We start from the raw sequence: 25,609 nt of genomic DNA, 5'->3' as shown, positions 1-25,609 counted from the left end.
ATAATAAATATTTAAACAGACGTCGCTTTAACTTCAGAACTCATATTTTATGTGTATGAGCATTGAAAAAAGCTACTGATTTAATTTGATACCTGTCGCACATAATTAATTGATAATTGCAGATGGCATCACATGGTAATTAAACATAACATTAAATTCACATTTCCCTCACTCAAGTTGTGCCATTTGTCAAATAAAGCGACACAAATGAATTTTTTAATAATAGCAGTTCAAATTAAATTATTCAAAAAGCGACGCCAGATAGCAATGAATACTGCTTGACCACTTTTTCCACACTATTTCTAACTTAAATTAATATATTTGCTATGCATTCCAGGAAATCTTTCACGAGCACGCCACGCACCTACGAATCCTGCGGGAGCACACGGACAGCGACGCTCTGGTGGAATCGCGCGTGCCGCAACAGCTCCGCCAGAATCTGATGGCCAACTTCCGGAACGGCAGTCGGCATGCTCCGTACTTTCTCTGCGGGGCGGATGGGAGTGGCAAGAGCGCCATACTGTGCCACCTGTACGGCCAGGTGGGCAGCTGGTTTGGATCCACTCGCGTGCACCGGGTGATTCGCTTTGCCAAGGCCACGCCCCGTTCCGCCTACAATCTGGAGCTGCTTCGCGTGATTTGCCAGCAGATCTCAATCATCTTCAACATACCGGAGGGCTATCTGCCCAAGGACGCCTCCTTTGATCCGCTGTATATCAACACTTGGTTCCAGAACCTGCTGCGTAGAGTCGAGGATATGGGCAATGATGTCCTCTTCCTGTTTATCGATGACTTGCACTTGCTGAATCCACTGGATTGCGATATTGTGACGGCTCTTTCATGGCTGCCCACATCGTTGCCCTGGAATGTGCAGATCATCTGCAGCTCCACCACGGCCGTGGAGCAGCTAAAGTTCACACCGATGCAGCGGGATCGCTTCAAGTCCGTCGAATATCAGTTCGATCTGAATATGGGTGACTATGCCACAAAGCTAAAGATTCCGCCACAATGCATTCCGGGCGACGTGAGCTTTGCCCTCTACGTGGAGCAGCAGTTCGACCAGTTGGAACGCCATTACGGACGACAGGCGGTGGGCGATCTGGCCTCCTATATCACCTGCTCGGAGTACGGATTGAGTGAGACGGAGCTGCTGGAGCTTCTCATGCCCACCGACGATCCGGAGTCGCTTATCGAGACCAAGAACGGACACTTTAGCTTCGCCACCTTCAAGAAGATCCATCGTGAGATGGGTAAGTCAAATATTTTAGGTGGGATCTATGGGTTGGGAATAGAAATTCAATTTTAAACCTATTTAAATCTTTTCAAACATTTAATTGAATATTTGATATTATATCCTGCAGACCTACTACTGCTCCTGCACGACAAGATAATGTCCGGCAAGGTGCTGATCCAGTGGCGGCACAACTACTGCGCCTCGGTGGCCAAGCGGAGATATATGGACGTCCAGAGGACGCGTAGCCTGCACTGCGAGCTGGCCAACCTGTTCTTTCCGCAGGACGAGGACGAAAGCACGCTGGAGAACGAGTCGAATCGCAGCGAGAGCAAGTCGGTGATCAGCCTAAAGGACAGGGACCGCGAGAAGGACTCCCTGTCGGCGGTGTCAGCTGTTTCCGCCGGCCGGAAGTCATCGTCCACGCATCACAACGACGACACATCCACCTTCTACAACCCCATCGCAGCGGATGTGAGCTACAGCATGCGCCACGTGGAGGAGAGCTGGCACCACCTGATGCGATCCGATGACACCACCCGCTTCAAGCAGATCGCTGTCTGCAACTTCGACTTCCTGCTGGCGGCGGTAAGCTCCCCAATTAGTTTCGTAGTTCGCTGAGGGTGGGGGGGTTCCAAATGGCAATCAGTGGAGCTCAGCATTTGGCTGCTCTTAATTGCCTGGTAATTTGGCAATCAAACAGACAGTCTTCCGTTTACATGTCAAAATTTAGCACCATCCAATGGGCACAAAGTTAATTTGTACATTCAAAGCGAGAGCTGATGAAGTGAAAGCTCCGAGTGAAACTAAATTATGGGCAAAAATGATTTACATGCTATTGATTGTGCTGTTGGTCAGAGAGAGCAATAAAATTGTTGAGTGGAAAATATAGTTCCATTTTTTTTAAATTTATAGTGGTAGTTAAAAGTGTAGGAAATCTTTAAACAAACTTAGCAAAAGTGTAATTAATGAAATTTATAGACACTTTTAGGTAGCATCTTCTATTCTAAGTTAATCAAACCAATAAGCTTTAGTAAACTTGCTCTGTGCCGAAAACAACATGACTGCAACAAATCCCCAAAGCTGCCAAACTGTTTGATAATTTTAATTGGGAAAGGCAGGCGAATGGACAGCTAGAGTCCAGCTCAATAAAAGCCTCACAAAAGTATAATGTGATAATGAAATTAGGATGGATATTTGGAGCATGCCCCCGGCATCTCCCTTCCGAATATGCAAAATTCAAGCAAAGCTCGCACAGTCGTTGGCTCTTTTAATTCGGTCGCCTAATTGTTTCGCTGCAGTTGGCCATTTGCTGCCATTCCCTGATCCCTCCGATTCCCGCATTTGAGCCATGAAGCTACTTTAATTTCATTCCATTTGGTTTCATTCAGTGCGGAAAACTCATTATTCGGCCCTGGAAAGTATGCAATTAAACTTTTGTTTCCCTCGCGTGTGTGTGTGTGTGTGTGTGCGGAAGTTTTTGCGGATGCGAGCCAATCAAATTAACGATTTTGTTTGTTAAATTTTTGTTCTGTGCGAATATTCAATGCGCTGATACATTTTTAACTGCCAATATTTGCATTCCCAGCGGCGAACATGGAACCCTTTCATTGACTAAACGACTAAAATATGAATCTTTTTGCATCTAATTAACGCACAACTAAATAAAATTAGAAATGGTCGATTCCAATCGATTTAACACTTCTTCAATACATGATAGAAGAAATATAAGTTTTGTGGAGCACTTAGATAAGCCTAATTAAATAAATTTGAGCCGTATTCATGTGCAAAATGATGGGAGTATAAATGTTTTTTTTTGTGCTTAATTAACTCCTTATTGTCGTTTGAATTCGAGGATAATGGAGCCTGTTCAAATCAAAGCCTGTTTTCTATTACAAACAAAAGTGGATTAATAGCAAACTAGTTGACACCAAAAGATAATAGATATATAGATAGTTAATGTAAATAACCATTTATAGTTGACACTTTATCAGATACTCTGCAGAATGAAATCTTTGTTGAGTATAAAAGTGGTTTCATTATTAAGAATAATTGATATGTGGATTATTTAGTTAAACGTAACCCTTAACCATTCAAATACCAGGTGCAAACCGTGTCGATCAGCTACCTGCGCTGCCTGATCGAGCACGTGCGCTGCTACATCCTGGACAGGGACATCGAGCTGATCTACTATACGATCCGGAAGTCGAGCGACGTCCTCACCCGCGATCCCATGCAGCTGGGTTCCCAGCTGATATCCTGGCTGCGTCCGATCAGCGAGCACGACGACGACGACAACTCGCTGCTGAGCATGACGGTCCGCTCGGCGACCGCCTGGTGCGACGGCTATGCGGTACCGCTGCTCGTACCGCTCACCGGCTGGCTGCCCGCGCCGCTGCCCTCGCAGATCCGCACGATGACGGTGTCCGGAACGGGATGCATTCGCGCCGTATGGCTGGCTCCGTCGAAGCAACACCTTATCCTGGCCACCAGCTCCGGCGACGTGCAGCAGTGGCACATCATGAGCAACTCACTCGATCACATCTTCAAGGGTGAGTGGAGAGCATTCGTATTCCTTCCATTACCCGAGCTAATTGCCCAACGCACCTTCCTTTCTAGGACACACTGCGGCGGTCACGTGCCTCCTGGTGGCTCCCCAGTCGGATTCGGAGCTGCTGCTGACCGGCTCCGAGGATGCCACTGTTCTTGTGTGGCACGTAGGGCTGCGCGAGCGACGGGCGCACATAAAGTGAGTGCACTGAGCGAAAAGAAGAGTGTGACTTCTGTTAGGAAAAGCGGTTTAACTTCTTTCAATTTTCGGCTTACAAATAACTTACAGTTACAGAATGCTACCCACTATGTTTTCAATATCCGCAGTAATTCCTTGATTTATAGACCCAATATATTTCTGTGTGCCGGTCTCCTTCGTCTCTTTATCGTTACCATTTTCGCCGCCTCGGGCGTAATTTGTAAATCTCTGCAGGCGCAATTTATCTAAACATCCTCCGCTTCTCCATTTATCCCAGGAACGCCCACACGGCTCCGATTACGGGCGTGGCAGCCGGCGCCAATAACACGCTCATCATAAGCAGCAGCGAGGATGCAAGCATCGCCATCACGGACCTGGCCAGCGGCAAACTGGTGAGCGAACACGAGCACAATGGGGCAGCCCCACATGTGGCAATGGGGGTGGTGGCATTCGCTGGGGAAGCTAATGGCTGCCATAATGGTCACTTTCAGCGAATTAAAAGAGGGACAATGCAGACTATGTAACTTTTGGAGGGATTTCATGCATGGCCATAAGCTAATTTGAGAACATTTTGTGCGGTGGCCAAAGAGATTTTTGCTGAGACTGTAAGTCTGGAGTTTGGTCCACCAAAAGCCCGTGGTTATATGTACATATATCTGCATAATAAGGGAATTTAGAAATAGTTACTCTTGAGTTTTTAACATTTTTGCTATTTCCTTATATTTAAAGCACAGGATTACTGCACCTTTTTATTCTACAAACGAGAGACTTTATCTAAATGTCAGAATGGCCAGACACCTGACTATTTAAATAAGAACAACAGCATTTGAATAATTGTTCAAATGCAGAGAGGCAAATGTCTTATTGTCTTAACCCAGTTTAGATTGCCTTCTGTTGCTTACCCTTAGCAATTTATTTGAGAACTTAAGTGCGCACTCTCGATGAACTGGCAGCAGCTAGTTTATGGCCTTAAATAACACCTTTCAATTTCAGACATTTATTTACATTTATAGAAATCGCAATCGATTTGTTTATCGTCATGTAAATGAAAATCAAATAGCACTCTGTTTGATTTTATAAATTATTGTTTGAGTCCCATTCGAAATGCATCGAACGCATTTCATTTCGGTGCAATGAAAAACGCATTTTCTGAGGCTAATTGCGAAATCTCGCCGCAAACCAGATCAAACAGACCGAATGCATTTGCATAATTTCTCTGGGCCAAATAAATTCCGCCTAACCAGCCAACAGCGCCTTTCATCAAACACAGCAGGCAAGGTCACTGCGGAGGGGGGATGGGTGTGGGAATGGGTTGGATTTGGGTGTGTGGCTCCTGTGCGGGCTGAATTGTTGCCATCTGGCTGACACGAGTGTGCTGCTCGTTGAACATGGGTGTACACGTTCCGCGGCCTGGCAAATGAACCGTGGCAGGAGATGGTGCCACTGGTGTCCTGCCCCCTGTTCCTATGCCACTTCTTCCACTTCCGCCCCGCCATAAGTCATACTAAGTTGATATTTCAGAGACGCACACACATTAAACTGTGATTACCCACAATGCGCCATGTTTGCATATCAGGCGTTTTGTGTGTGCGTGTGTGTATGTGCCCGTGTCCTTGTTCTCGTCCTTGTCGTCGTCCTGTTGACACACATATAGAAATTAGATTTATTGCCACTCGGTTGGCCCCGGGCATATTTTAAAGTCAATTTCGCTGAGTCGCCTGCTACACAAGCTCTTTACGATTTTAAACGCGACAGTAGACAAGGCTGCAATGCCCTGCTACGGCGACCGGAAGTGCCACACATACTGGCACACACCTGCAATTACGCGCACTTATTGAATTAATTACAATATTACGTATACGCCGTGTCATGCCGGCACTTCCATTCATGTCGCCACCGTTGCTGCCTTCTCTTCCATTTTTAAAGTCCAGGTAATTTATCAAACTTTTGGCATTTTCCGCTGTCGCTTCCTGGAAAGGGGAAACTCGCATGCTAGGTGGTAATTAACTTAATGCATACGAAATGTGACAAACAAAGGGAAACACGAGTGAGCGGAAGTTACGGCAAACTTGAGGGTAGCACATGGGACACGCAAGCCAAGTCAAGTCAAGTTCGTGTGTTGGCCATAAAGCTACCCTAGGATTAATATTTAAAATCCGATCGTTTAGATGGTATTAGAAACAAATGGCTTTCGATGGGCAGGCATGATAAGCTTGCTGTCCTTTTCCAAATCAAATTTCATGCAAAGTCCCTGGCGAACTGATGCCATTCAAACGTTAAATTTAATCTCTACTTTAAGTGGGCATATAAACTTTTTTCTATATAACTTGTGTTTGGATTTTTTCCCTCCAGAGACACCGCATCACCCATCATCGCGGTCCAGTGAGTGGAATCGTGGTGGCCGGAGCTTGCGATGTCCTCATCTCGGGCGGTCTCGACAGGACGATTTGCGTGTGGGATCTGGACAACTTTGCCCTGCTGAACACTATGCAGATGACGAGTGCTGTACTGCGTATTGATATTTCGTGGAATTCGGTGAGTTAAAGCTACCAGAATTAATTGTAAGAGACATATTATCTTAAGGATATTCCCGTGCGCCGCAAGTGCATCGTGAGTGAATTCCCCACGCACTCACACTTGCACTTTATGTGGCTTCTCAAATTTAACGAAACAAACTTCTGGCAAAGACAAAAGTTGAGTCCTTAAGGGGATTTCCCTGCTCACCATGCACAGCTGAAAAGCTTTAAAAGCAATTCCTACGTTCGAGACAGAAAAAATATAATAAAAAGATGGAGAAGAACGCCAAGCTTTAAGCCATATTCCACTTGAGTGAAGCGCTCCAAGTAACCCAATAACGAAAAGCGCAATTTAAGGACACATAAACGCCAGAGACAACGTGGAAAATAAAACTGAAATCCAGCAAGTTTAAAGCGAAACACAATAGATGGACGAGCGCATAGATTCACCCGAGATGTGTCACAAAAAACTGGGTGACTTGACAACTCGGGGATTTTTCTGCTGAAATTCTAATAAGTGAAACCGGCTTGGGTACGCATTACGCGCCAAATCCTTTGTTGTCAATCAGCTTGACAAAAAAACCCAATGTGTGCGTATGTGCGTATGTGTTTGTGTATCTGTATATGTGTGTGTTCGTGCCTGCCTCTATCAATAAGTATTGCATACTTAGCAGCAATTTGGCACGCAAAATAATATCAAGATACCGGCGGGGATCTTCCGGCTCCCTGGAAGACACTGTTGTCCTTTGTCAATGGCAACTGTGCTCGCTCCCCATCTCATCTTATTCCTCCTCATATCCCATCCCAACGTCTGGCAATTGATGCGTGCTTCCACTTGCCACTCGCTCCTCGAGTTCCCCACATCCATCTGCGCCCAGCCAGCAAATCCACAATAGACAGACAACAGGAAAGAGCCACTGTAATTCAAGGTGCACCGAGTCTGCAGCTCCTGGCTCAAGGGGATCTCCTCGGATGGCACATACCAGTCACCAGCACTGTGCACTTAGAAAAATTGAAAGTAATTGAAAGTTGTTCTTTTTTTTAAATTTGCGAAGTTAAATGAATGAATTTCGTTCGGTTGGGATGCATACCCAACACATAAACTCTTAGGTTTCAAAATCTACGTTTCATATTAAAAAATATGAATTTTTCAACGTGCCTCCAGCTTCCTCGCATTTCAGACAACGTAAAAAATACTGAAAAGTCAGAGACAAAGTAAAAAGATAGTCAGGGGGAGCGATTCAATTATCATTGGACTTTGGTGGGGCTTCTTCAGATCCAAAACTCATGATGTCCTTTGCCGCAACCGAAAATACAATTTCGCACATTAAACAAAAGTGCTGGTGAAAATTGAGGGAAAATTGCCTATAAGGAGGCGGAAAAATTGTTTCGCGATAACAAGGACATATCCGAATGGGCGGGACTTGCCGCCTACCCCAAATTGAAATGTAATTTTACACAGACACGCGAATACATGCATACATATTCGTATTCTGTGGCCACCCATACACCGACACTAACACATACACGAACACTTCACTTTGTGGGGGGAGCAGCCCCTTGGGCAGGATTCTTAGCCAAGGAAAATGGCAAAAGGAAATCAACTTTCTTGCTCTTTGGCCTGCATCCTGATGGCTTCGTGGCACGGCCACCTCCAAACCCCCGCACCCGCCACGCGGAGAAAAGCCTCCTGTGGGCTGTCCTTAAATTGAAATGTTTCAGCCTCTGTGTCTGAACTGGCAAAATGCAATTTATTAATTTTCGATTACCTCGTCAACGGCCCTTAACGACACAGAATTCGATACACAATTAAATGAAAAATTTACAATTAATAATACTGAATGGCGCAATAAAATTTCAATCATCACTTCCAAATTTAAAATTTAACCAACATTTTTTTGAATTTCGCATTTTTAACAGAAAAACTGAAATCTCCATTTCATTAATTTTCAGGTCTTTTTGCTGGCTTTGTGTGAGGACAATGCTCTTTATGTCCGCACACTGGCCACCGGCAAGGAGTTGCATACACTCAAAGGACACAAGTCGAAGGTGAGTGATCCGCTTGAACCCCGTACTGTATGCTAATCCTTAGTTTGGAACCCGCAGATACGAAGCATTTCCATTGGCAAGGACAGCCAGCGTTGTGTGGTGGGCTGTGATGATACACGAGCGCTGATCTATGACATGCACGCCGGAAAACTGGTAAGATCGCTTCCTCCGAATCCGGGTCCAGTCACCGCCGTTCATGCGATGGATAATGACGATTTCCTGGTCACCGTGGGCGGCAACAAGATCACATTTTACTCGTTCCGCAACGAGGAGCTCTATGTGAATCCCTACTCCCGGCATCCGCGTCGCAAACGTAGCCTGAAGCGTCATGCCCAGGCGCAGCGATCGCCATCGACCACATTGCCACCCATCACCTGCTTCGATTTGTCCCGCGACTCCCAGCAAATGGCCATCGCATCCGGGCGCCATGTCCACCTCATGAGGATCAATACTCCGGAATACCAGTGCACATTGGAGGGGCACACAGCTGGGGTCTCTTGTCTCAAATTTGCGCCGAATGGTGAGTTTCTGGCCACCGGCTCCGAGGATCGTTTGGTGCACATTTGGAACCTGGCTCTGGGTGAGATCTGCCACTCCTTTAAGGGCCACACTGCACCGGTGGTCAAGGTGGTGGTGCTGATGGATTCGTTGCGAGTAATTTCCACGGATCGCGACTCCATGCTGCTCGTTTGGATGGCCCATTCGGGCAATTTGTTGCAGACCATCCAGGGTCCATACAAAAGTCTGTCCGTGACCAACAACATGCGCTTTGCCGTCTCCACGAATGGTGATAACACACTCAAGATCTGGTCACTGACCCAGGAGGACGAGAAATATTCCGTTTCGCACTCGGACGAAATCACATGCTTCGAGATCAGCGCAGATAGTGTGCACATCATCAGCGGATCTCGGGACATGTCCTTGAAAGTGTGGCAAGCGACGGGCGGTAAGCTCAGCCAGGTGCTGGTGGGGCACAGTGATGCGGTCACCTGCGTGGCCGTTTCGGTAACCAACAAGACTCAGGTGCTGTCCGGTTCGAAGGACATGAATCTCATCCTCTGGGACCTGCTCACCGGCGAGGAGGTGCACACGCTGGCAGGACATCTGGGTCCTGTGATTGGAGTCAAAGTTTCGGCAGATGGTGAGTAATGCACAAAAATATATACTTCTATGCCATGCCGATTGATCCTGATCTCACAGGTTCCACTGCCGTTTCTGGAAGCGATGACAAGACCCTGATCGTGTGGGAAACGAAGCGCGGACTAGCTCTAACCTCGCTCCAAATGCACGTGCCCTTCACCCACTTCGACATTAGTCTGGAGGTGTCTCGAGTCCTGGTCCAGCTGGTGGACAGCTATAATCTTCCCGTGATTTGCTTGCATAACACTCCAGCGCAGTATGTGAAACTACCTACGTATTCGGGTCCCAGCAAGGATGTCGAAGGTAAGACTTCACTTTTCACTTACAAATTTGAACTATGCAGATATTAATCCGATATTCCCGCAGATCTAAGACCGCAGGGTCCCAAGCGTCAGATGAAGAGGCTGCTGAAGAAGGAGGTTTCGTTGGACACGTACACCTGGCAGAAGAAGTACGGCCATCTGACCTCTTCCGTGATGATGGCCCAGGTGGATGAGCGGCTGAAGCGGCGCTTCAGTGTTTCGGCCAGCATGGAGGAGATCTCGAAGATTGCCGAGACGAAGACAGGAGCATCTCAAGCGAATCTGGGACCGGAGCAGGCGGCTCTGGCCCAATCCCAGCACTTTGATCAACTGGAGGCGCTGTGGAATAAGCGCTCGCCGCCAAGAAGGCGTCACAATGCGGTAAGTGAAGGGCCTTCACTGAGCACCTTACTCTCTCTTTTTGAAGGAGGACCTGGAAGGACCTTAGCTGCAGTTGGCTTTAGTGTGTGTACTCCTTTGGTACTCGTAGTAGATGCGCTCACCATTTTGGTTTCGTTTCGTCTCTTCTTTTCGTTTCATTTCCGCTTCGTAACTGTTTGCTTATACACCAATGTGCAACATGCAATATGCAACGTGCAACATGCTATGTGCAACCTGCAACACCTGCAATCTGAACCCATTTAACAGGGTCTCTCGAGGCAAACCTCGCTGGTGGAGGACCGTCTCGAATCGTCGGACGACGACGAGTACCAGGACGAGCGCGCAGGTATGTTGTCCGCCTCCTACGATAACATCCACCACCTTGCACGTTTGCCCGGCCTCCGATCCCTGCACGATGCATGGAAGACCAACAGTCTGCGGGTGCCCAATCGCTCCGCCCGCACCAAGTTCTATGTGAGCACACCACCACCACAGAACTCGCAGAACAGCAGCAGTCTGCGGCTGGACTCGCACGTACCCGGACAGTTTACGGATGGTGTGGTGGCTCCTGATCTGGTCAGGGATCTCCTGACCGCGCCACAGCCCGTCGAGTCACCTCAAAGGATCTCCCTGCGGCAGTTGCTCCACTGGCCAAGTCTGAAATCTCGAATATGGCGCCGCCAGCGTAACTGTCAGTCCCTGCAGCCGAACATCCGGCTCAATCCGCCGGAAAGACTTCGGCCCACACCCATCATTGTGGTGGAGAACTACGATGTTCGTCGTGTGCAGCAACTCCGCACGGATCTCATTCTGCATCCGCAGACGAGTAGGGCCTCAATGGGTCACATCGAGGTGGCCGGCAGCGAACAGCTTCTAGCCAAAAAGGCCAACTACTGGCAGCGCCGCTGGCAACTTCTGCGCCACAAGGCCGCCAGCACCACCACCACCACCAGCCGTTCAGAGTCTAGTCACCCACATCGGGATTCCATGAATTCCCATTCGAATAACAGCACCTCCGATCCCACGGCCAATTGCAACGATTGTGTGGCCCAATGACTGGCAAAGACCCAACCACCGACCACATCGAACAGCCACACCACCACCAACACTCTGCACCAGTTCCGATTTCCAGCACCCCTTTTTGCCACTCTTTTTACGTAGTTTTGGCCATGCCTAGTTGTTTGCCAGTAGTCAACTTAAACGTATTTATTTTAATAAATTTCCACAAGGTTCATTTCGTTTTATTTTTATTACTCGTTCAATTATACCCAATTATCTATGGTCAAATTGCCCGGAAACTGTGGTAACAGGTAAGTACACTCTGGAAAACAATCACTTTCTGGATTCGGGGAAAATTTCTCAAATATTCATAGAACAAAAACTTGCTTTAAAAGTATAATTGTATGATATGTGATATCAAACAACAAGATGCTAAATAATAATTGCCCCTAAACTTTTAAGTAAAAACATGCTATCAGTTAAAAGTATAGGTAAAAGTCCTTCGACACTCTTCATTTGTTTAATTAAACTGAGGCTTATGTTTATTATTTTCATATAACGAATTCAATTGAATGCGACTTAAAGCAAGAAACCCGAGGAATAAAATTGCAAATGGCTTTAAGAAAAGATGCGAAATCGCTGCAATGAGACTGCGAATGCCATTCCCCATTGTTAATAGTAATTAGTTTTTGCCCAGGTAACTCTGCGTGTTTTCGACTGTAATGGCTTTCGAGTAAATGGCTGCATCATGAATATTAAGTGCTCATCCGACCGGTGGTCGTGCTCATTTCGCATTGGCCAACGCAGAAAATGGCAATCAATAAATTCGCAACGCGATTAACTCGATAAGCAAACAAGAGACCAGTGCATCGCTGGCCGGGTAATGAATTGAGCGAATTAAAACCAATCAATTCCACTCGAGCGGAATCGAATCGAATTGAATCCAAATCGAATGAAATGGAAACGGGGTCAGGGAGTAGTGTCCTCAGAGGTAAGCAGCTCGTTCTTCCAGCTTTACGTTCAGTTCAAGCATTTTGATCGGCGAACCAATCGTGGAAATGTGGAAATATGGCCCGCAACTTGAGCCTGTGTACCATATCCTTAAATCTTCGATCTCACTAAGTATTTGTTATCACTTTCGACTTCTCTGGATTTTATAACGACTTTACGCTCTCTCGATGTGTACATATATATACATATATATAAATATTTATATAACTTCCTGCATATTTTTGAGTACTCGTTCCGTTTTAAAGTTGTTGTCCAGTTTGGCCACGTTTCTGCTGCTAATCCAATAAAAACAAAAGAAAAACCATATAACAGATGAAAATGAAGTTCCCATTTTCCATTCCAACTATCCGAACCACAACTCCGACCGAACGACCATCACCACCACCACCACCAACCACCACCACAACCAACAGCCACCGCCCACAGTTCGAAAACCAGTTCCCGCAGCTCACTGCTCCCATAGACAAGTGCATCCGGAGCAGTAGGAACGGCCAGCACTCTGAATAAATACTAAATATAATAACCAAGAAAAGAAATGAAATGAAAACCATTTAGATAAGTTTACCCACTCGATTGGCATGCTATCTCCAACTCCAGTGTTTTTCCGCAATTCGAAACTAGAGTCCACCGTACAGAGCACTTTGCAAGTAACCAAACACCGAACGGCACCATCCAAAATTTGACTAACCCAAATCGGCTAATTCTTGGTTAAATTTCGTCTTCTAGATGACTTCGACGATTTCTTTCAGTGGGGCTAGGACGTTAGGATAAGATATCACAATGTTATTGCATTAGTAATTAGTACTAGGCATTAGAGAACACACTTAGCTTTCGAGTAGAGTAATACGGGCATACCTATACCTCAAATGCAAATGCTGAACAAAAAACACTTTTGAGAATTCTACACAGTTTATAACGTACTCGTATAATAGCATACATATGTGTATAATCGACAAAACAACCCATGCACATCCGGCTGGATATCCGCAAGTAAGTATGCAATCTACCAGGTACAGATACAAATTCCTTAGCCATGCCACTAGAGCTTAACCATCTTAATTTGGCCAAAAGGCCGCAGCGAGAGCCCTTTGCTTTGATGTCTCGTGCAAGTAACGTTTATTTGGCAGCAACTGTAGATGCCGGCAATTAATTCAATGTTTGGGGCATGCCACTATACTAGCAGTATAGACTATATAGAGTATAGCGCCTAGAGTCTAGAATGCAAATGCCAATATAATCCCAGACATTCTAAAGTACATTCCGAATTTGTTGTCAATTTATGCAGATCATTTCGCTTCGGGAGGAGGAGGATACCACAAGGGATAAGACCTGATACAGCAATTAAATGGAATACTTATCCAAAATGCCAAGCAATAATGGGGCAGACGAGCATAACACATAACCCATCTCCCATTTCTCTCTGTGTACGAGTAGATGTAAACGAATGAAATGAATGTAGTTAAATCTGATAAACCACCGTCTCAGACTTTGTAGGAATTCTAGAGTTAAGTAAGCCCTTTACCATTTACAAATTTTATTGTTGTAGAGTGTTTTATGTACCTACCAAGCCAGAGCTAAATGTTAATTGTATTGACCCGATAACGCAATAACTTAGAATCTGTTCAAATGCGATATGCAGATACGAGCTCTCTAAAGGGGTAAAAAGCGTAACTATGCTTAAAAAACACAAGTGAAACAAACATTACTTAATGAAATCCACACACCCACACATGCACACAGATACACTGAGAACATTGATGGTTAACTAGGAAACTAAGCAATTGAATGTATATATACTAAGCTACTATGTTCGCTGTAGAATTAGTTCGAATTGCACTTTTTCGGGTCACGGGCTTGCACTTCCCTCGGATATAACTTCAATAACTTTCTGACAATCAGAGGTTCTAGCCTGGAACGAAAAACCAAATAAAAATAATAAAATAAATAAATAACATGCAACCGCAAATCAACTTTAAACTGAGAACGACATAATGATATTTCTACACTGGATATTTCCATGCATGCCGCAAGTGAAACTTCGTTAAACTAAGAAATCTATTCCTATGTAGCGTAGTGTAGTGTCCACATCTCTGTAGCTGAGCCAAGCGCATCTCCCGAGGAACTTTGCACCTGGAAACGAACACGGACGAACAAGGATATGGCCACGGAATCGGATAGCGATATCTAAACATAGAAAAACACAAAAACACTCAGCAATGTACACCCCCTGTCAATGTCTATTAAATCGAAATTAAACTCAACTTTACTGGAGAACGAAAAAGATGCACTTTTTATTCGAAATCTCAAGAAAACTCAATCCTTATACTATATATTTTTGAAAGACTCTGAAAGAGATTTCCCTCCACTATGTGCTATTGTAAGTCCAAAAGAATGGCTTGCGGTTCAAGGTTCATGCGAAGTCACATGCATCGAGTTGCCAACAATTAATTCAGTTTCGCCTGTTTCATTATGCATGGGACTCACAGCTACCACTCTTCATTATTCGGCCCATCTGTCCCGATGTCGCCAGCTATTGTTTGTTTGCAGTTCTCCGGCCATTATGACACCATTTGCCGAGCCCACGTCAAACAAGAGCCAAAAGCGTCCGCATCAGCAGGCATCCGCATCGTGGCCGGGTTGGGTGATATGGGTGGTTAGATGGTTGGTTGGTTGGTTTGGGGTGGATAAAACCGCAGACGCAGCCATTTTGTTTGCACTGTCTAATGAGAAAAGTTTGCGGAAAGCATTGACAATGAATGCTCCTGATAAGTGTGTGTGTTTCACCTACACAATAAAGCAAAGGCCATTCATACATACATACATATTCCTTGATCGATTGGCACACATTCGTTTAATGAGCTACAAGGAAATGGGAAATGGGGGAAAAAAATAGTGGCGAGCCTTGGTCAACCCTTTGCTGCTTTTAGCCTCTCTAATTGCTTTTGTTTTTTGGGCTAAGACCGAAAGTGACAGGAAAACCTGAAAAGGGCGGCGCACTGATGAATTGAACCCACTGAACCGCAGACAAATCGAGTGGGAGGATGCTCCACTTGGAACTTGGAACTCAGTGGCAAGTCGAATACGGGGCCTTTGGCTTGCGGAGAACTTAATGACTTCTGCGGCACAAGCTTTTGCAAGACAAAACAAAAATTAAAAATGCCAATGCTTCGAATGACTCCCCATCATACTACATCATCATCTGAATGGATTTTTCAGCTCTAATTGCAGCTGAGCATTGAGTACTAAACGCTTTTAGTGCGCATTTCTCTGTCGTTTCCTATTACACTGACAAAAAAGTTGAAGAACTTTTTACCTTTTGAATATAATTATTACCTTAAAAAACAATTAAATCGTTAAGGTGACAATAGGACAATTTTCCACTTAATATATATTATATTTTTATTCACTTATATTTTTATTCACTCATTGTCAGCATAAGTTATGTTTCAGTGTACTTTCTGAGTTTTCACTTAGGCATAGCTGAGCACAGGCGAATTCTGTCCTTGCCAGCTATCATCGTCAAATCACGCATACGCAGCGTAAACCCGGCCAAAAGAGCAGCATTTGAAAGGCATTCCGAGCAGGCGGAAAACTTTATGGCGAAGACTTACTCATGTATTACGAACTTTCCGGCATTGCCAAAGAAAAGTTACCAAGCTGAAAGGCAGACGCGAAAACCCAAATTGAGACTGAATAAAAACTAGCACAGCGCAGACAAAGTATCAGGATTAAGTGAGCCACTTGCCGCGGGCTTTAAATCCATTCGGCCACAACGATTTTCCCCGCAAGCAAACAATAAAAAAAGCATCGACAAAAAACTAGTCGCATTATCGCTCATCCGCTTTGGATATTTGTTCGCGTTTAGCGATTTAAAAAAAATATAAAAATTACAAAGATTACAAAAGCAGTAGAGTGCATGCCTAGTTTAAAAGGTTAGACTTGGGAAAGTTAAATCATGCAAAAAAACAAATGATTAAATTTATTTAAAAATTGTTGCATATGAAAGGGTTAAACTTTGTAGTTGAAGAACGTAGTTAGAAAATGCATTTCAATTTGAAAATCCTCATAAGCACACTCCTCACCAGCAGCACAAGCAACCGTTTGCTGCAGAAAGTTATCCAATTAGGAATCCATGGGAAATCCCCGATAGACTCGCTCGCTGCTCGCCTTGCCAATCAGCTGAAAGCAAACAACCAAGTCTGAATAATGCATTACCCGCCACTTTGCTCCACACCAGGGTGAAGGGGATGTGGCCCCACTGCCCGGCAGGATGAACCATTTGTCCAGCACCCGCTGCCAGCCACTGATATCGAAAAGCAATTTCCGTTATGATTGCCAGAGCTCCCTAATCCCCGCAACGGATGCACGCAAATGAGGGAGTGCAGCAGGAGCAAGACGTTGCCCGGAACAACGGCGACAACAAGTAGTCCTGGTAACTGCCATCAATCAAGGGTGAACAGTCAGTTTGGGCGATAGCATAACCAAATAAGTTTCCAGATCCAGACTTCATCGAAAAACCAAAGCCACTCAAGTTCAAAATGCTGTGGGGAATCAGTTCCGCGCTGGATTTATACGAGGAGTACCTAAAGGCCTTCAAGATCAAGGACGACCCTCTGCCGAAGTATGAGCATGCACGCGAGGAAGCAGAAGAAGCGGCCGGAGATAATACTTTGAACACCCTAAACATACTCATCTGCGGTGGAGCTGATCCGCGGCATGTGATCAAGACGCTGGCCAAGAGATACACACATCGCATCCGACCCAAACTCAATATCTATTTACTCGATGGTTGCGCCGAAATTGAAGCCAGGAACATGCTGCTCCTTGGCGTAGGCCTGGAGGATCCCGAGTCCTTTAACCTAGTGTCCAAGGTGCACTTGTTCATGGACCTCTACGGAAATGCGGTGATCCGCCCCAGCTCGCACCATTACATGGCAGCCAAGGGACGCACACTGCTTAAAATGGTCACCAATGAGGAGGAACTGCAGCGCCTGGCTCCCATGCTGAATATAGATGGACTGAAGTACAAGGAGCGCGATGGCTTGGAGATGGCTTTCACTTTCTGGCAGCCGCAACCGTGGAATGTCTTTGAGGTGACCGCCTACTGGGAGCAAAGGTCGAGAGCCCTGCTCGGCACCCGGTATGACCACCGCAACGGGGCCTTTGATTGGGACCTGAGCATGACCCTAAAGGACCGTGGAGGGCAGCAGATCTGTTCGCAGGAGTACCGCTATTGGCGCGAGACCGGAGTGGCTTTCGTTTTTCCGGAATATGAGCATTGCAAGCCGAACAAGACACTGGCCGCTGGATTGGTGCGCAATGGACGCAACTTCATCCACCGTGGCTATGTGGGTGATATCCAGACCGGACCGTTTTGTGGCTTCGGGCTGCGCACCGTGGAGGAGCGAATGCATCATTCTGTGCACGGAGATAATGATTATCGTGCTACCGACATAACCGAACGCAATCTCATGGAATTCTTCCACGAATTGCTGACCCAGACGGCCTACGAGCATGATACCACTCGCTCCCGACGGTATGGCTCCGTTCAGCTGCTGATGACGCCCTTGTTGAACCACCAGGAAGAGGACGCGGCTGGGCAAGCGGCATACGATAAGCCGTGGATCAACGTGCCCGGAGTAACAGTGCACTTTGTGTCGCCGTTGGAGATGGAGCATCTGAAACAGGGCGCAGCTCATTGGAACAATATGTTTGATGTCGTCTTTATGGCCTATAACTATTACTCTTTCTTGAGCAAGGACTTCTTCCAGACGATGCGCGCACAATCACTTTTTATCCTGGAAACCAAGCTGATGACGGTGGAGCGAAAAGAACGTGTGCAGGACTATGAATCTAAAGCCAAAGAGCTGATGAAAGAGGCTGGCATGAAGCCGGCCATCAACTACCAGGCCATCAACGCCAAGAACATGTGGCTAAAATACAAAAAGACCGATAAAGAGGAACAAGAAGATGAAGCCGTGCCAGAAGCTGTGCCAGAAATAACTTTTAAATATGACACAGACACAGATTTTGGGGAACCTTCTGAAGAGTATACTGGTCTAGTGATTGAGGAGATTCCCTCATCGAACCAAACTGTGGCAGCCATTAAGAAGGAAGTTGAGGCAGAAGGTCCCCTACAACCAAAAACTAATTTGCCATAAATAAGAAATCCGAATCCGAGTGAAATAAAATATGCATCTTAATGAATACAACGAGTAACTTTAATTTTGTCTCTGCTTTTTCTTTTGCTTCCCCGTTGCCCAAGTGTCCAGTTGGAACTCCAAGCCCTCCCGTCGCTGTCTTACTTTCTGCGGAGTTGCAAAAGAGGTAGCCTGCCGGCGATCCTCGTCAAAATCCAGCAAATGATCGATTCGGATATTAAGCTTCCTAGCCCGCGTGCCTGTGCTCCAATGATCTTTCTCCCTGCGGTGCTGGAATTCATTTTGCACGACCTTCCGACGTGGCACATGCTTCAAGGCCGCATCCCAGTCGCCGGTTTTCTTGAGGTCCAGCATAATGTTGATCATCTGGTTTAGAGTTAGCGACTTTCCCGAACCGGAACCCCACTGTAGATAGCGATCCAGGGGCAGTCTCGCCATCCGTAGACCCAATCGTTTGGCTTTGGCTAGCGAAAGGGGTTCGTTGTTCATAGTGTCTACCATGGCGCCCACGATGTAGATGTCATCAGGGTTGTAAGTGACCAGATCCTCGCGGCAGTGGGGCGTTAGGTACACCAGGTTCTGTTTGGGAAACAGCTCCGTAAAGCACTTGCTATGCAAGTTTATCGGGAACTCTGGATTGTGAATGGTGGGGATGTAGCGTTGGAAGCTCTGCATACATCTGCTGTCCATCTGGGCGTTGCAATAGTGCAGATCGAAGGGCTCATCGTTCATCCGGTTCTCTGCAAAGCACAGCATCAATTGCTTTGCTGCATAGGTAGCCTCCCGATTGTTCATGTGCTCATCATAGGAGCAATCCAACACCATTTTGGGGGCGAACTGCATAGCCCGCGTGAGCCGGTTGTTCTGCCAGTGATTAATAGTGGTATCGTAGATACGCAGAAACAACGATGTGTGTCCCAGGCCATAGATAATGTGCGTATTCTCCGCGCGCTCCTTTCGCATCTCCGCAACCCGCCGCTCGGTTTCCTCCGCTCGCACTGCCTTCTTGCGCTGATCCGCCTCCTTCTTCATCTCGATTTGCCAGAGATAGGCAAAGTACTTGATCCTAGCTGATTTTGTGGGTAGCGTCAGCACGTGCTCCCAATGATGATCCTTAAAGAATTCCAGCGCCGGCACGCGCCGACCCTCTTGGTGGGCAATGTCCGCCTCCAGCTGCAGCACCTTCAGTCGCTTATCCCGTTCCTCCTTGGTCTCTGATATCGTATCATTACTTAACGCAGGAGCAGGCTGGGAAAACGGATTGACGAACTTCTTTTGGGGTTCCTCTTTGCCGGCTAACGAATTCTCTGCGCCGGAAGTTTTGGAGGCTTGCCTCACTGGTGCGGCACTTCCCTTTAGCAACTGGCTGCCCAGACGCCATCGCGCAAAATGCTTCAGCATTTTAAAAATATACCTTAATGGCAGTAAACTATGTTATAAAACTAGATCGTGAATTGAATAACAGAAACAACGTGCTAGGGTTGCCAACAGTTGTGGATTGTGCGTGCGGAACTGTGAATGGCAAAACGATTAACAGCTGACTGACTGATTAACGTAATTTATGTTACTTGCGAACGGTAAATACACTTTTTCTATGACATTTTAACGTGAATGTATAGATTTAAAATGTATTAATATTATATATATATAAGAAACTAATATTGAAAATCTAGCTAGTTTTTTCTGTGCAAACTTCTAGCCAAAATCAATTTGATCTGGCAGCCTTGTGTTCGAAACTCCCGCGTCGCCGAGTGACTGGCATAATAAGAAGAAGCGGCTTTGCCGACAAATTTGCGCTTGGCTCGGGAAAAACGTGTAAAACATTTAATTTACCAACTAGACTACGCGAAAAGCGACATAATCACAATTAGCAATGGCTTTGGTTTGCGCACGTAAGTGAATAAATTAGATTTTGATATAAATTGGACCATTATGAATCGCACTTTCCGTTCCATTCAGTGACAAACGAAGTCCCCGAGACGCCCGTGGTTTCCCCGTACTCGGGAGCCGTTTTCGAAAAGCGGGTGATTGAGAAGTATCTGTTGGAGAACGGCTGCGATCCCATTAGCGGCAAGGAGCTGAAGCCGGAGGAGCTGATCGAGATCAAGACGCCGGCTGTGGTAAAACCGAAACCGCCAAGTGCCACCAGCATTCCGGCCACTTTAAAGACGATGCAGGACGAGTGGGACGCCCTCATGATTCACTCGTTCACACAACGCCAGCAGTTGCAGACGACGCGCCAAGAGTTGTCCCATGCGCTGTATCAGCACGATGCCGCCTGTCGTGTGATTGCCCGCCTCAATAAGGAGGTGGCCGCCGCTCGCGAGGCTCTGGCCACGTTGAAACCGCAGGCGGGCATTGCCAACGCACCCACGGCAATACCACAACCTGCCCTGGCCTCTGAGGCTGGCGGAGCTGCTGCCCATCCCATGGAGCAGGCGGGCATGAGCGCCGAGGTCATACAAAAACTGCAGGACAAGGCCACGGTGCTGACGCAGGAGCGCAAGAAGCGCGGACGCACTGTGCCCGAGGATCTGGTTACAACGGATCAGGTTAAGAACTTTCTTACCGTGGCATCCCATCCCGGTCTACACTCGGCCTCCGTTCCCGGCATTCTGGCCTTGGACATCAACAGTGCTGATCACAGTAAGATTCTGACCGGAGGCAACGATAAGAACGCCACCGTGTTCAACAAGGACACCGAGCAGATGGTGGCCATCCTGAAGGGACACACCAAGAAGATCACCAAAGTCATATATCATCCCAACGAGGATACAGTCATAACCGGCTCGCCCGACATGAACATACGCATCTGGCACGTGCCCACTTCGCAGACGCAGCTGCTCCTGCGCTGCCACGAAGGTCCTGTTACTGGACTCTCACTGCACCCCACTGGCGACTACTTGCTGTCCACATCATCCGACAAACACTGGGCATTCTCCGATATCCGCACAGGACGCCTGCTCACCAAGGTTATCGATACTGCCGAAGTCGGGCTGACGACAGCGCAATTCCATCCTGATGGTCTGATCTTCGGTACGGGCACCGTGGACTCGCAGGTTAAGATTTGGGATTTGAAGGAGCAGAGCAATGTGGCCAACTTCCCTGGTCACACCGGTCCCATTTCGGCCATTTCCTTCTCAGAGAACGGTTACTACCTGGCCACCGCTGCAGACGATGCATGCGTTAAGCTGTGGGATCTGCGAAAGCTGAAGAACTTTAAGACAATCCAGCTTGATGACGGTTACGAGGTCAAGGATCTGTGCTTCGACCAAAGCGGAACCTATCTGGCGATCGCCGGCAGCGATGTCAGGTAAGTGAATTGTACTTTCCTTATTCAAAGCATTCAGCATGAGGTTAAGATAAGTTTTAAATTTGATTAATTTAATGTTTTGAGTAGAGTGCTGTTGTTCAGCTTAGACTTTGTTCTTCCATCGCTGCTCAACCTGCTGATCATGATGCTTCTTAAAGTGCGCCATCCAGTTGTGTAGCCGGTTCTGCTTAACCAACGCACGGCGAGACATCTCCTTCTCCGCTGCCATGCGACGTCGAACCTGCTGCTCAACGCTTCGCAGCTTGCTCGGTTCGATGTGGTCCAGTTTAGCCAAGAGTTCCAAAACATAGCCCTGGATCTTCTCAACCTTGGCTAGAGTCGTGTCCTGTTCGTCCTCGTATGTGGACTTGGGTGGCGGTGGTGGAGGCTGCATGTCTTCCAGAGTTCGCCATTGCTTGGACGACTTCTGGGCTGCTGGCTTGGATGGCGGCTGCGTTACCTCTCGCTTTTGCTCCGGCTTAACTTTGTTTTGGATTTGCTTGAGAATAATTGGTACAATGCTATTCAGCTTGATATTCAGCTTGCTGGAAATTAAGAATATAAAATAGTAGTTTCAAATATGTACCCATCACAACTCACTCCTTGCAGTATCTCTGCTCGTAGTCATTTAATAGGCCCTTGGCACGCTCCTGAAGACCTGCCACTCGTCGCTGCAGGAACTCGGGATCCTTGAGGAACACATTGGCTTTCACCTGGCGCTCGTACGTCTTCTGTGCCTTGTCATGAAGGATGGCTACGATGTGGTTCAGGATTGCCAACTGAGAAAAGCGCCTGTTGTAGTTGGACACCTTTAAGCGATTTCTCTCATAGCCACGTATCCAGATCTCTGCATTGAGATGATTACGCTTGGCCAAATATGGACGCACTATCTTGTCCATGTACTCTTGGACTTGACGCACTTGCTCGAGACCCGCAGGATGTCGTTCGGTGATCTCCATGGCAACGATTTCCTGCGGCATGCTAAGCTTATTGCTGGCATCGTCTCCGTCGGCTTGCTCCTCCTCCACTGTGTCATCAAAGTAGCTGATCAGCTTGAGCAAATACTGAAAGCGACCGTAGACCTCCTGCACTTCCATCAGCACTCGCTGATGCTCCAGCTTCACCTCGTTCAGCTCCTCGCTTAGTTTGCTTTCCTTCAGCGTCTTTAGCTTTTCTTGGGCCTCTAACATTTTCTTAAACTCCTCCGCCTCCATTTTCTTGAGCGACTCCTCTGCAAACTTGTGAAACTCCTCGGACTTTTCGTATATATTGTCTTGGTATTCCTTCTCGCGTTTTCGGTCCAAAAAAAGTTCTTGCGTAGCATAGTACATAAAGCGATTGCGGGTAATCTCCCTCAAGAGTAGGATGTCTCTGAAAAAAGCTGTGAAATTACACCAGCACATAATTCGCTTGATTCCTTACGTTTTCATGCGAAATTTTCTGGCCAAACGTTGCGCACTGGCGTCCTTAATATAATCGGGATCGATGGTGGTGACCACGCAAGGAGCACGGGGATTGGAGATCTCTCCGCGCTGAGGAATATTAATAAAACTTATCTTTGGAACTCTTAAAATGCATTATTTCGCACCGCATTGAAGTCCGCAATCGATAAGTTAATGGGCTTTGGAGGCTCCGGTTCCACGTGGGTCTTGGGTCGCACGAAATCTTGAAGAGCAGCATGCATTTTTAAGTCTGTGCATATTAGAATATAATACTTACTTTCATATTCGCGGTAAACCTTTCTTTTAAACTTTCGCATTGTTAAGTTTAATTCGCAAGAATGAAATGGATTCCCTTAGTTAACTTGTTTATTTGGTTGCCACGGTACAAATGAAATTCTGACGGTTGCTTCGTTTTATTTACAGGGTTTACCTATGCAAGCAGTGGCAGGAACTGAAGGTATTCAACGACCACACGGCCCTGGCAACGGGCGTGAGATTCGGCAAGCATGCCCAGTATCTGGCATCCACCAGCATGGACCGCACCCTGAAGCTCTACGCCATCGAATAAGCACTTGCAGAGTCCATACTTAGTAATTAAGTTCAAATTTTTCTTCTATAATATACCCTAATGATTGTGTGTTTTCTTGCACAAATCTTGCAGAATAATAAACCTGACCCTGTATCCAAATAATTCAGAATTTGCAAAACCCGCAGACAAGTTTTTCCTTAAATACTAACAAAATCCTTTAAGATCCATAATTTCAACTACTAATATATTATCGTTTAAGCTTTTCTTTTTCCGCAGACTATTCATATTCATTTGATTCAATTTTAATGCATACACTTATTAACTTATTCAGTTCCGAACTTGGTACATCATTGTTTTCTACTTATGAAGCCGAGATCTGCTTTAGCGGTCGCTCCAAATAGGAGGCTAGTGACATGGCCTTTTGCTTCAGAAGACCCAATCCCACCGTTTGCTTGGCGTACAGGCACAGAAGGACACTGGCGACCTGTAACAAGTAATATAGTAAAGATTTTATAGAAGGAATCCCTGCTAAAAAAAAAGAGGATCACCCACCTGTGTGATGGCCACATGACCGTTCTCACAATCGATGAGCACGAAATTGAGGCGACCTTCGCGGAAGGCGTTGCGTCCGTGCTTCTCGTAGGCCGCCCATATGTTGCTGGCTATGGCCGCCGTTATCCTGGCATCCTTATCGCCATAACCGGAGTAGGCCAATAGAGCTCCTTCCTGGCTGAGCAGGCTGTGGGGGTGCAGGGATAAGTGATTTTTGAAGGAATGGCATGGTAAGGGTCTATCCTACAGGGTGTTCTCCACTCCGCCGGTGTTCGCCTGGCTGAGGACCTGCGTCAAAGCTTTGGGTTTCAACATTTTGTGTATAATTAAAGCGAAAAATATAAAAAACAACAGAACTACGCCTTCACAAACACTGCATTCTGAATGGCAACGAGTTCAGCTGATAAGGTGTGCGCGTTGCGCTGTGAATGACAATGACAGATGTAGCGCCATCTATATGACGATTTGAAATTTATAAACAAATGAAATTTTCAAATTAAGATTTGTTGTTTTTGTATTCAATATTTATTATTATCTGTTTTTGTTTTCTTCTGTTATCGCTTGGGAAAAGGGAAACATTCATTTTATTATCTTTGGTTTCGGTACTTGATAATAATATAGAAATGGAGAGATAAGTTTCTTAAGAGAATATACCATTTACAAATTGGATATTAACGTAATGAAAAAGCAATATTTTCTATTATAGATTTTGTAACTTTTCAAAAATGCCAAATAATAACTACATAGATAATTTTGACACATCTAAACTCAACCTTTTTATGTATTCCAAGTACCTAAAAAATGTGCATTACATGTTGAATTTTGATGACATTGAATTTATTTATATTTTTTATATTTCCATCCCGTCTACTTACATTTGCTGACTTAGACCATAATCCCCAGATAGTTATGCTTCGTTTTATCAGCTACTTTCTTCAAAGGCTCTTATCTCTCCCATTCAATTGCTAAAATGGCAGCCAAGCTATCTGCGTTCCATCCATAACTTCCGCATAACGAGAATTTTAAGGCGTATTTGGTGACGTCATTGGCAAACCAGGTCACGGATCTATTACGCAGCAGAGCTGCACTCTCCCTCTCCCCCCGTTCATCCACTACCTCCATGCGATGCATCAGCACTCCACGGGGTCAGAGCAACAGTAGTTACTTTCAACCACCAAAAAATTCTAAACGCCTCAGTTTCCGAATACCTGTACTTTTGGTCGCTGGTGCTACG

General features: G+C 46.1%; 6 protein-coding genes across 15 annotated transcripts in view; 3 read left to right on the top strand and 3 right to left on the bottom strand.

Moving 5' to 3' along the window:
- LOC117137177 (NACHT domain- and WD repeat-containing protein 1) overlaps nucleotides 1-14,644 on the top strand; it is a 33,944-nt gene extending 19,300 nt beyond the window's left edge. For 4 of the 10 annotated variants that reach the window (XM_033298493.1, XM_033298491.1, XM_033298495.1 and 1 more), the window contains 11 exons: nucleotides 338-1,250; nucleotides 1,362-1,819; nucleotides 3,336-3,783; nucleotides 3,851-3,980; nucleotides 4,258-4,372; nucleotides 6,333-6,515; nucleotides 8,450-8,545; nucleotides 8,603-9,686; nucleotides 9,746-9,988; nucleotides 10,052-10,368; nucleotides 10,636-14,644. In XM_033298493.1, the coding sequence (XP_033154384.1) occupies nucleotides 338-1,250; nucleotides 1,362-1,819; nucleotides 3,336-3,783; nucleotides 3,851-3,980; nucleotides 4,258-4,372; nucleotides 6,333-6,515; nucleotides 8,450-8,545; nucleotides 8,603-9,686; nucleotides 9,746-9,988; nucleotides 10,052-10,368; nucleotides 10,636-11,424 (4,776 nt within the window). In that variant the 3' untranslated portion in view covers nucleotides 11,425-14,644. The remainder of the gene's footprint in view (nucleotides 1-337; nucleotides 1,251-1,361; nucleotides 1,820-3,335; nucleotides 3,784-3,850; nucleotides 3,981-4,257; nucleotides 4,373-6,332; nucleotides 6,516-8,449; nucleotides 8,546-8,602; nucleotides 9,687-9,745; nucleotides 9,989-10,051; nucleotides 10,369-10,635) is intronic. The other 6 variants (XR_004459136.1, XR_004459137.1, XM_033298498.1 and 3 more) reach the window with 6 other exon arrangements.
- A 2,199-nt stretch (nucleotides 14,645-16,843) lies between these two features.
- On the top strand, nucleotides 16,844-18,585 carry LOC117137457 (dynein assembly factor 3, axonemal homolog). The gene has a single exon (XM_033298901.1). The coding sequence runs from the start codon at nucleotides 16,917-16,919 to the stop codon at nucleotides 18,537-18,539; it is 1,623 nt and encodes a 540-aa protein (XP_033154792.1). The 5' UTR covers nucleotides 16,844-16,916; the 3' UTR covers nucleotides 18,540-18,585.
- Nucleotides 18,578-20,024, bottom strand: LOC117137458 (mitochondrial ribonuclease P protein 1 homolog). The gene has a single exon (XM_033298902.1). It carries the CDS (start codon nucleotides 19,938-19,940, stop codon nucleotides 18,600-18,602), a length of 1,341 nt encoding a protein of 446 aa, XP_033154793.1. The 5' UTR covers nucleotides 19,941-20,024; the 3' UTR covers nucleotides 18,578-18,599.
- A 267-nt stretch (nucleotides 20,025-20,291) lies between these two features.
- Nucleotides 20,292-23,985, top strand: LOC117136944 (pre-mRNA-processing factor 19). The gene is made up of 3 exons (XM_033298091.1): nucleotides 20,292-20,431; nucleotides 20,499-21,852; nucleotides 23,718-23,985. The coding sequence occupies exons 1-3, from the start codon at nucleotides 20,413-20,415 to the stop codon at nucleotides 23,860-23,862; spliced, it is 1,518 nt and encodes a 505-aa protein (XP_033153982.1). The 5' UTR covers nucleotides 20,292-20,412; the 3' UTR covers nucleotides 23,863-23,985.
- On the bottom strand, nucleotides 21,873-23,611 carry LOC117138435. The gene is made up of 5 exons (XM_033300546.1): nucleotides 23,572-23,611; nucleotides 23,441-23,517; nucleotides 23,275-23,384; nucleotides 22,453-23,223; nucleotides 21,873-22,397 (listed from the first exon to the last, which is right to left on the bottom strand). Exons 1-5 carry the CDS (start codon nucleotides 23,609-23,611, stop codon nucleotides 21,956-21,958), a joined length of 1,440 nt encoding a protein of 479 aa, XP_033156437.1. The 3' UTR covers nucleotides 21,873-21,955.
- Nucleotides 23,986-24,108: 123 nt separating the features above from the next.
- On the bottom strand, nucleotides 24,109-24,765 carry LOC117136945 (ragulator complex protein LAMTOR2 homolog). The gene is made up of 3 exons (XM_033298093.1): nucleotides 24,623-24,765; nucleotides 24,376-24,562; nucleotides 24,109-24,307 (listed from the first exon to the last, which is right to left on the bottom strand). Exons 1-3 carry the CDS (start codon nucleotides 24,688-24,690, stop codon nucleotides 24,185-24,187), a joined length of 378 nt encoding a protein of 125 aa, XP_033153984.1. The 5' UTR covers nucleotides 24,691-24,765; the 3' UTR covers nucleotides 24,109-24,184.
- Between the last annotated feature and the right edge of the window lie 844 nt (nucleotides 24,766-25,609).

The sequence above is a fragment of the Drosophila mauritiana genome, chromosome 2R (genome assembly GCF_004382145.1).
Source record: "Drosophila mauritiana strain mau12 chromosome 2R, ASM438214v1, whole genome shotgun sequence".
Lineage (NCBI taxonomy): Eukaryota > Metazoa > Arthropoda > Insecta > Diptera > Drosophilidae > Drosophila > Drosophila mauritiana.
Note: the sequence above shows the minus strand (reverse complement) of the source record. Positions and strands in the feature narration are given on the sequence as shown.

Bases quoted from the DNA above. Each gene is read 5' to 3' on its own strand.
- LOC117137457 (XM_033298901.1), top strand. From the start codon at position 16,917: ATGCTGTGGGGAATCAGTTCCGCGCTGGATTTATACGAGGAGTACCTA.
- LOC117137458 (XM_033298902.1), bottom strand. From the start codon at position 19,940: ATGCTGAAGCATTTTGCGCGATGGCGTCTGGGCAGCCAGTTGCTAAAG.
- LOC117136944 (XM_033298091.1), top strand. The intron at 21,853-23,717 runs GTAAGTGAATTG...TTTTATTTACAG, and splicing joins ATCGCCGGCAGCGATGTCAG to GGTTTACCTATGCAAGCAGT.
- LOC117138435 (XM_033300546.1), bottom strand. From the start codon at position 23,611: ATGCGAAAGTTTAAAAGAAAGGTTTACCGCGAATATGAAA. The intron at 23,385-23,440 runs GTGCGAAATAAT...AATATTCCTCAG, and splicing joins CGATTGCGGACTTCAATGCG to CGCGGAGAGATCTCCAATCC. The intron at 23,224-23,274 runs GTAAGGAATCAA...AGCTTTTTTCAG, and splicing joins AGAAAATTTCGCATGAAAAC to AGACATCCTACTCTTGAGGG.
- LOC117136945 (XM_033298093.1), bottom strand. From the start codon at position 24,690: ATGTTGAAACCCAAAGCTTTGACGCAGGTCCTCAGCCAGGCGAACACC. The intron at 24,563-24,622 runs GTAGGATAGACC...GCACCCCCACAG, and splicing joins GGCGGAGTGGAGAACACCCT to CCTGCTCAGCCAGGAAGGAG. The intron at 24,308-24,375 runs GTGGGTGATCCT...TACTTGTTACAG, and splicing joins GTCATGTGGCCATCACACAG to GTCGCCAGTGTCCTTCTGTG.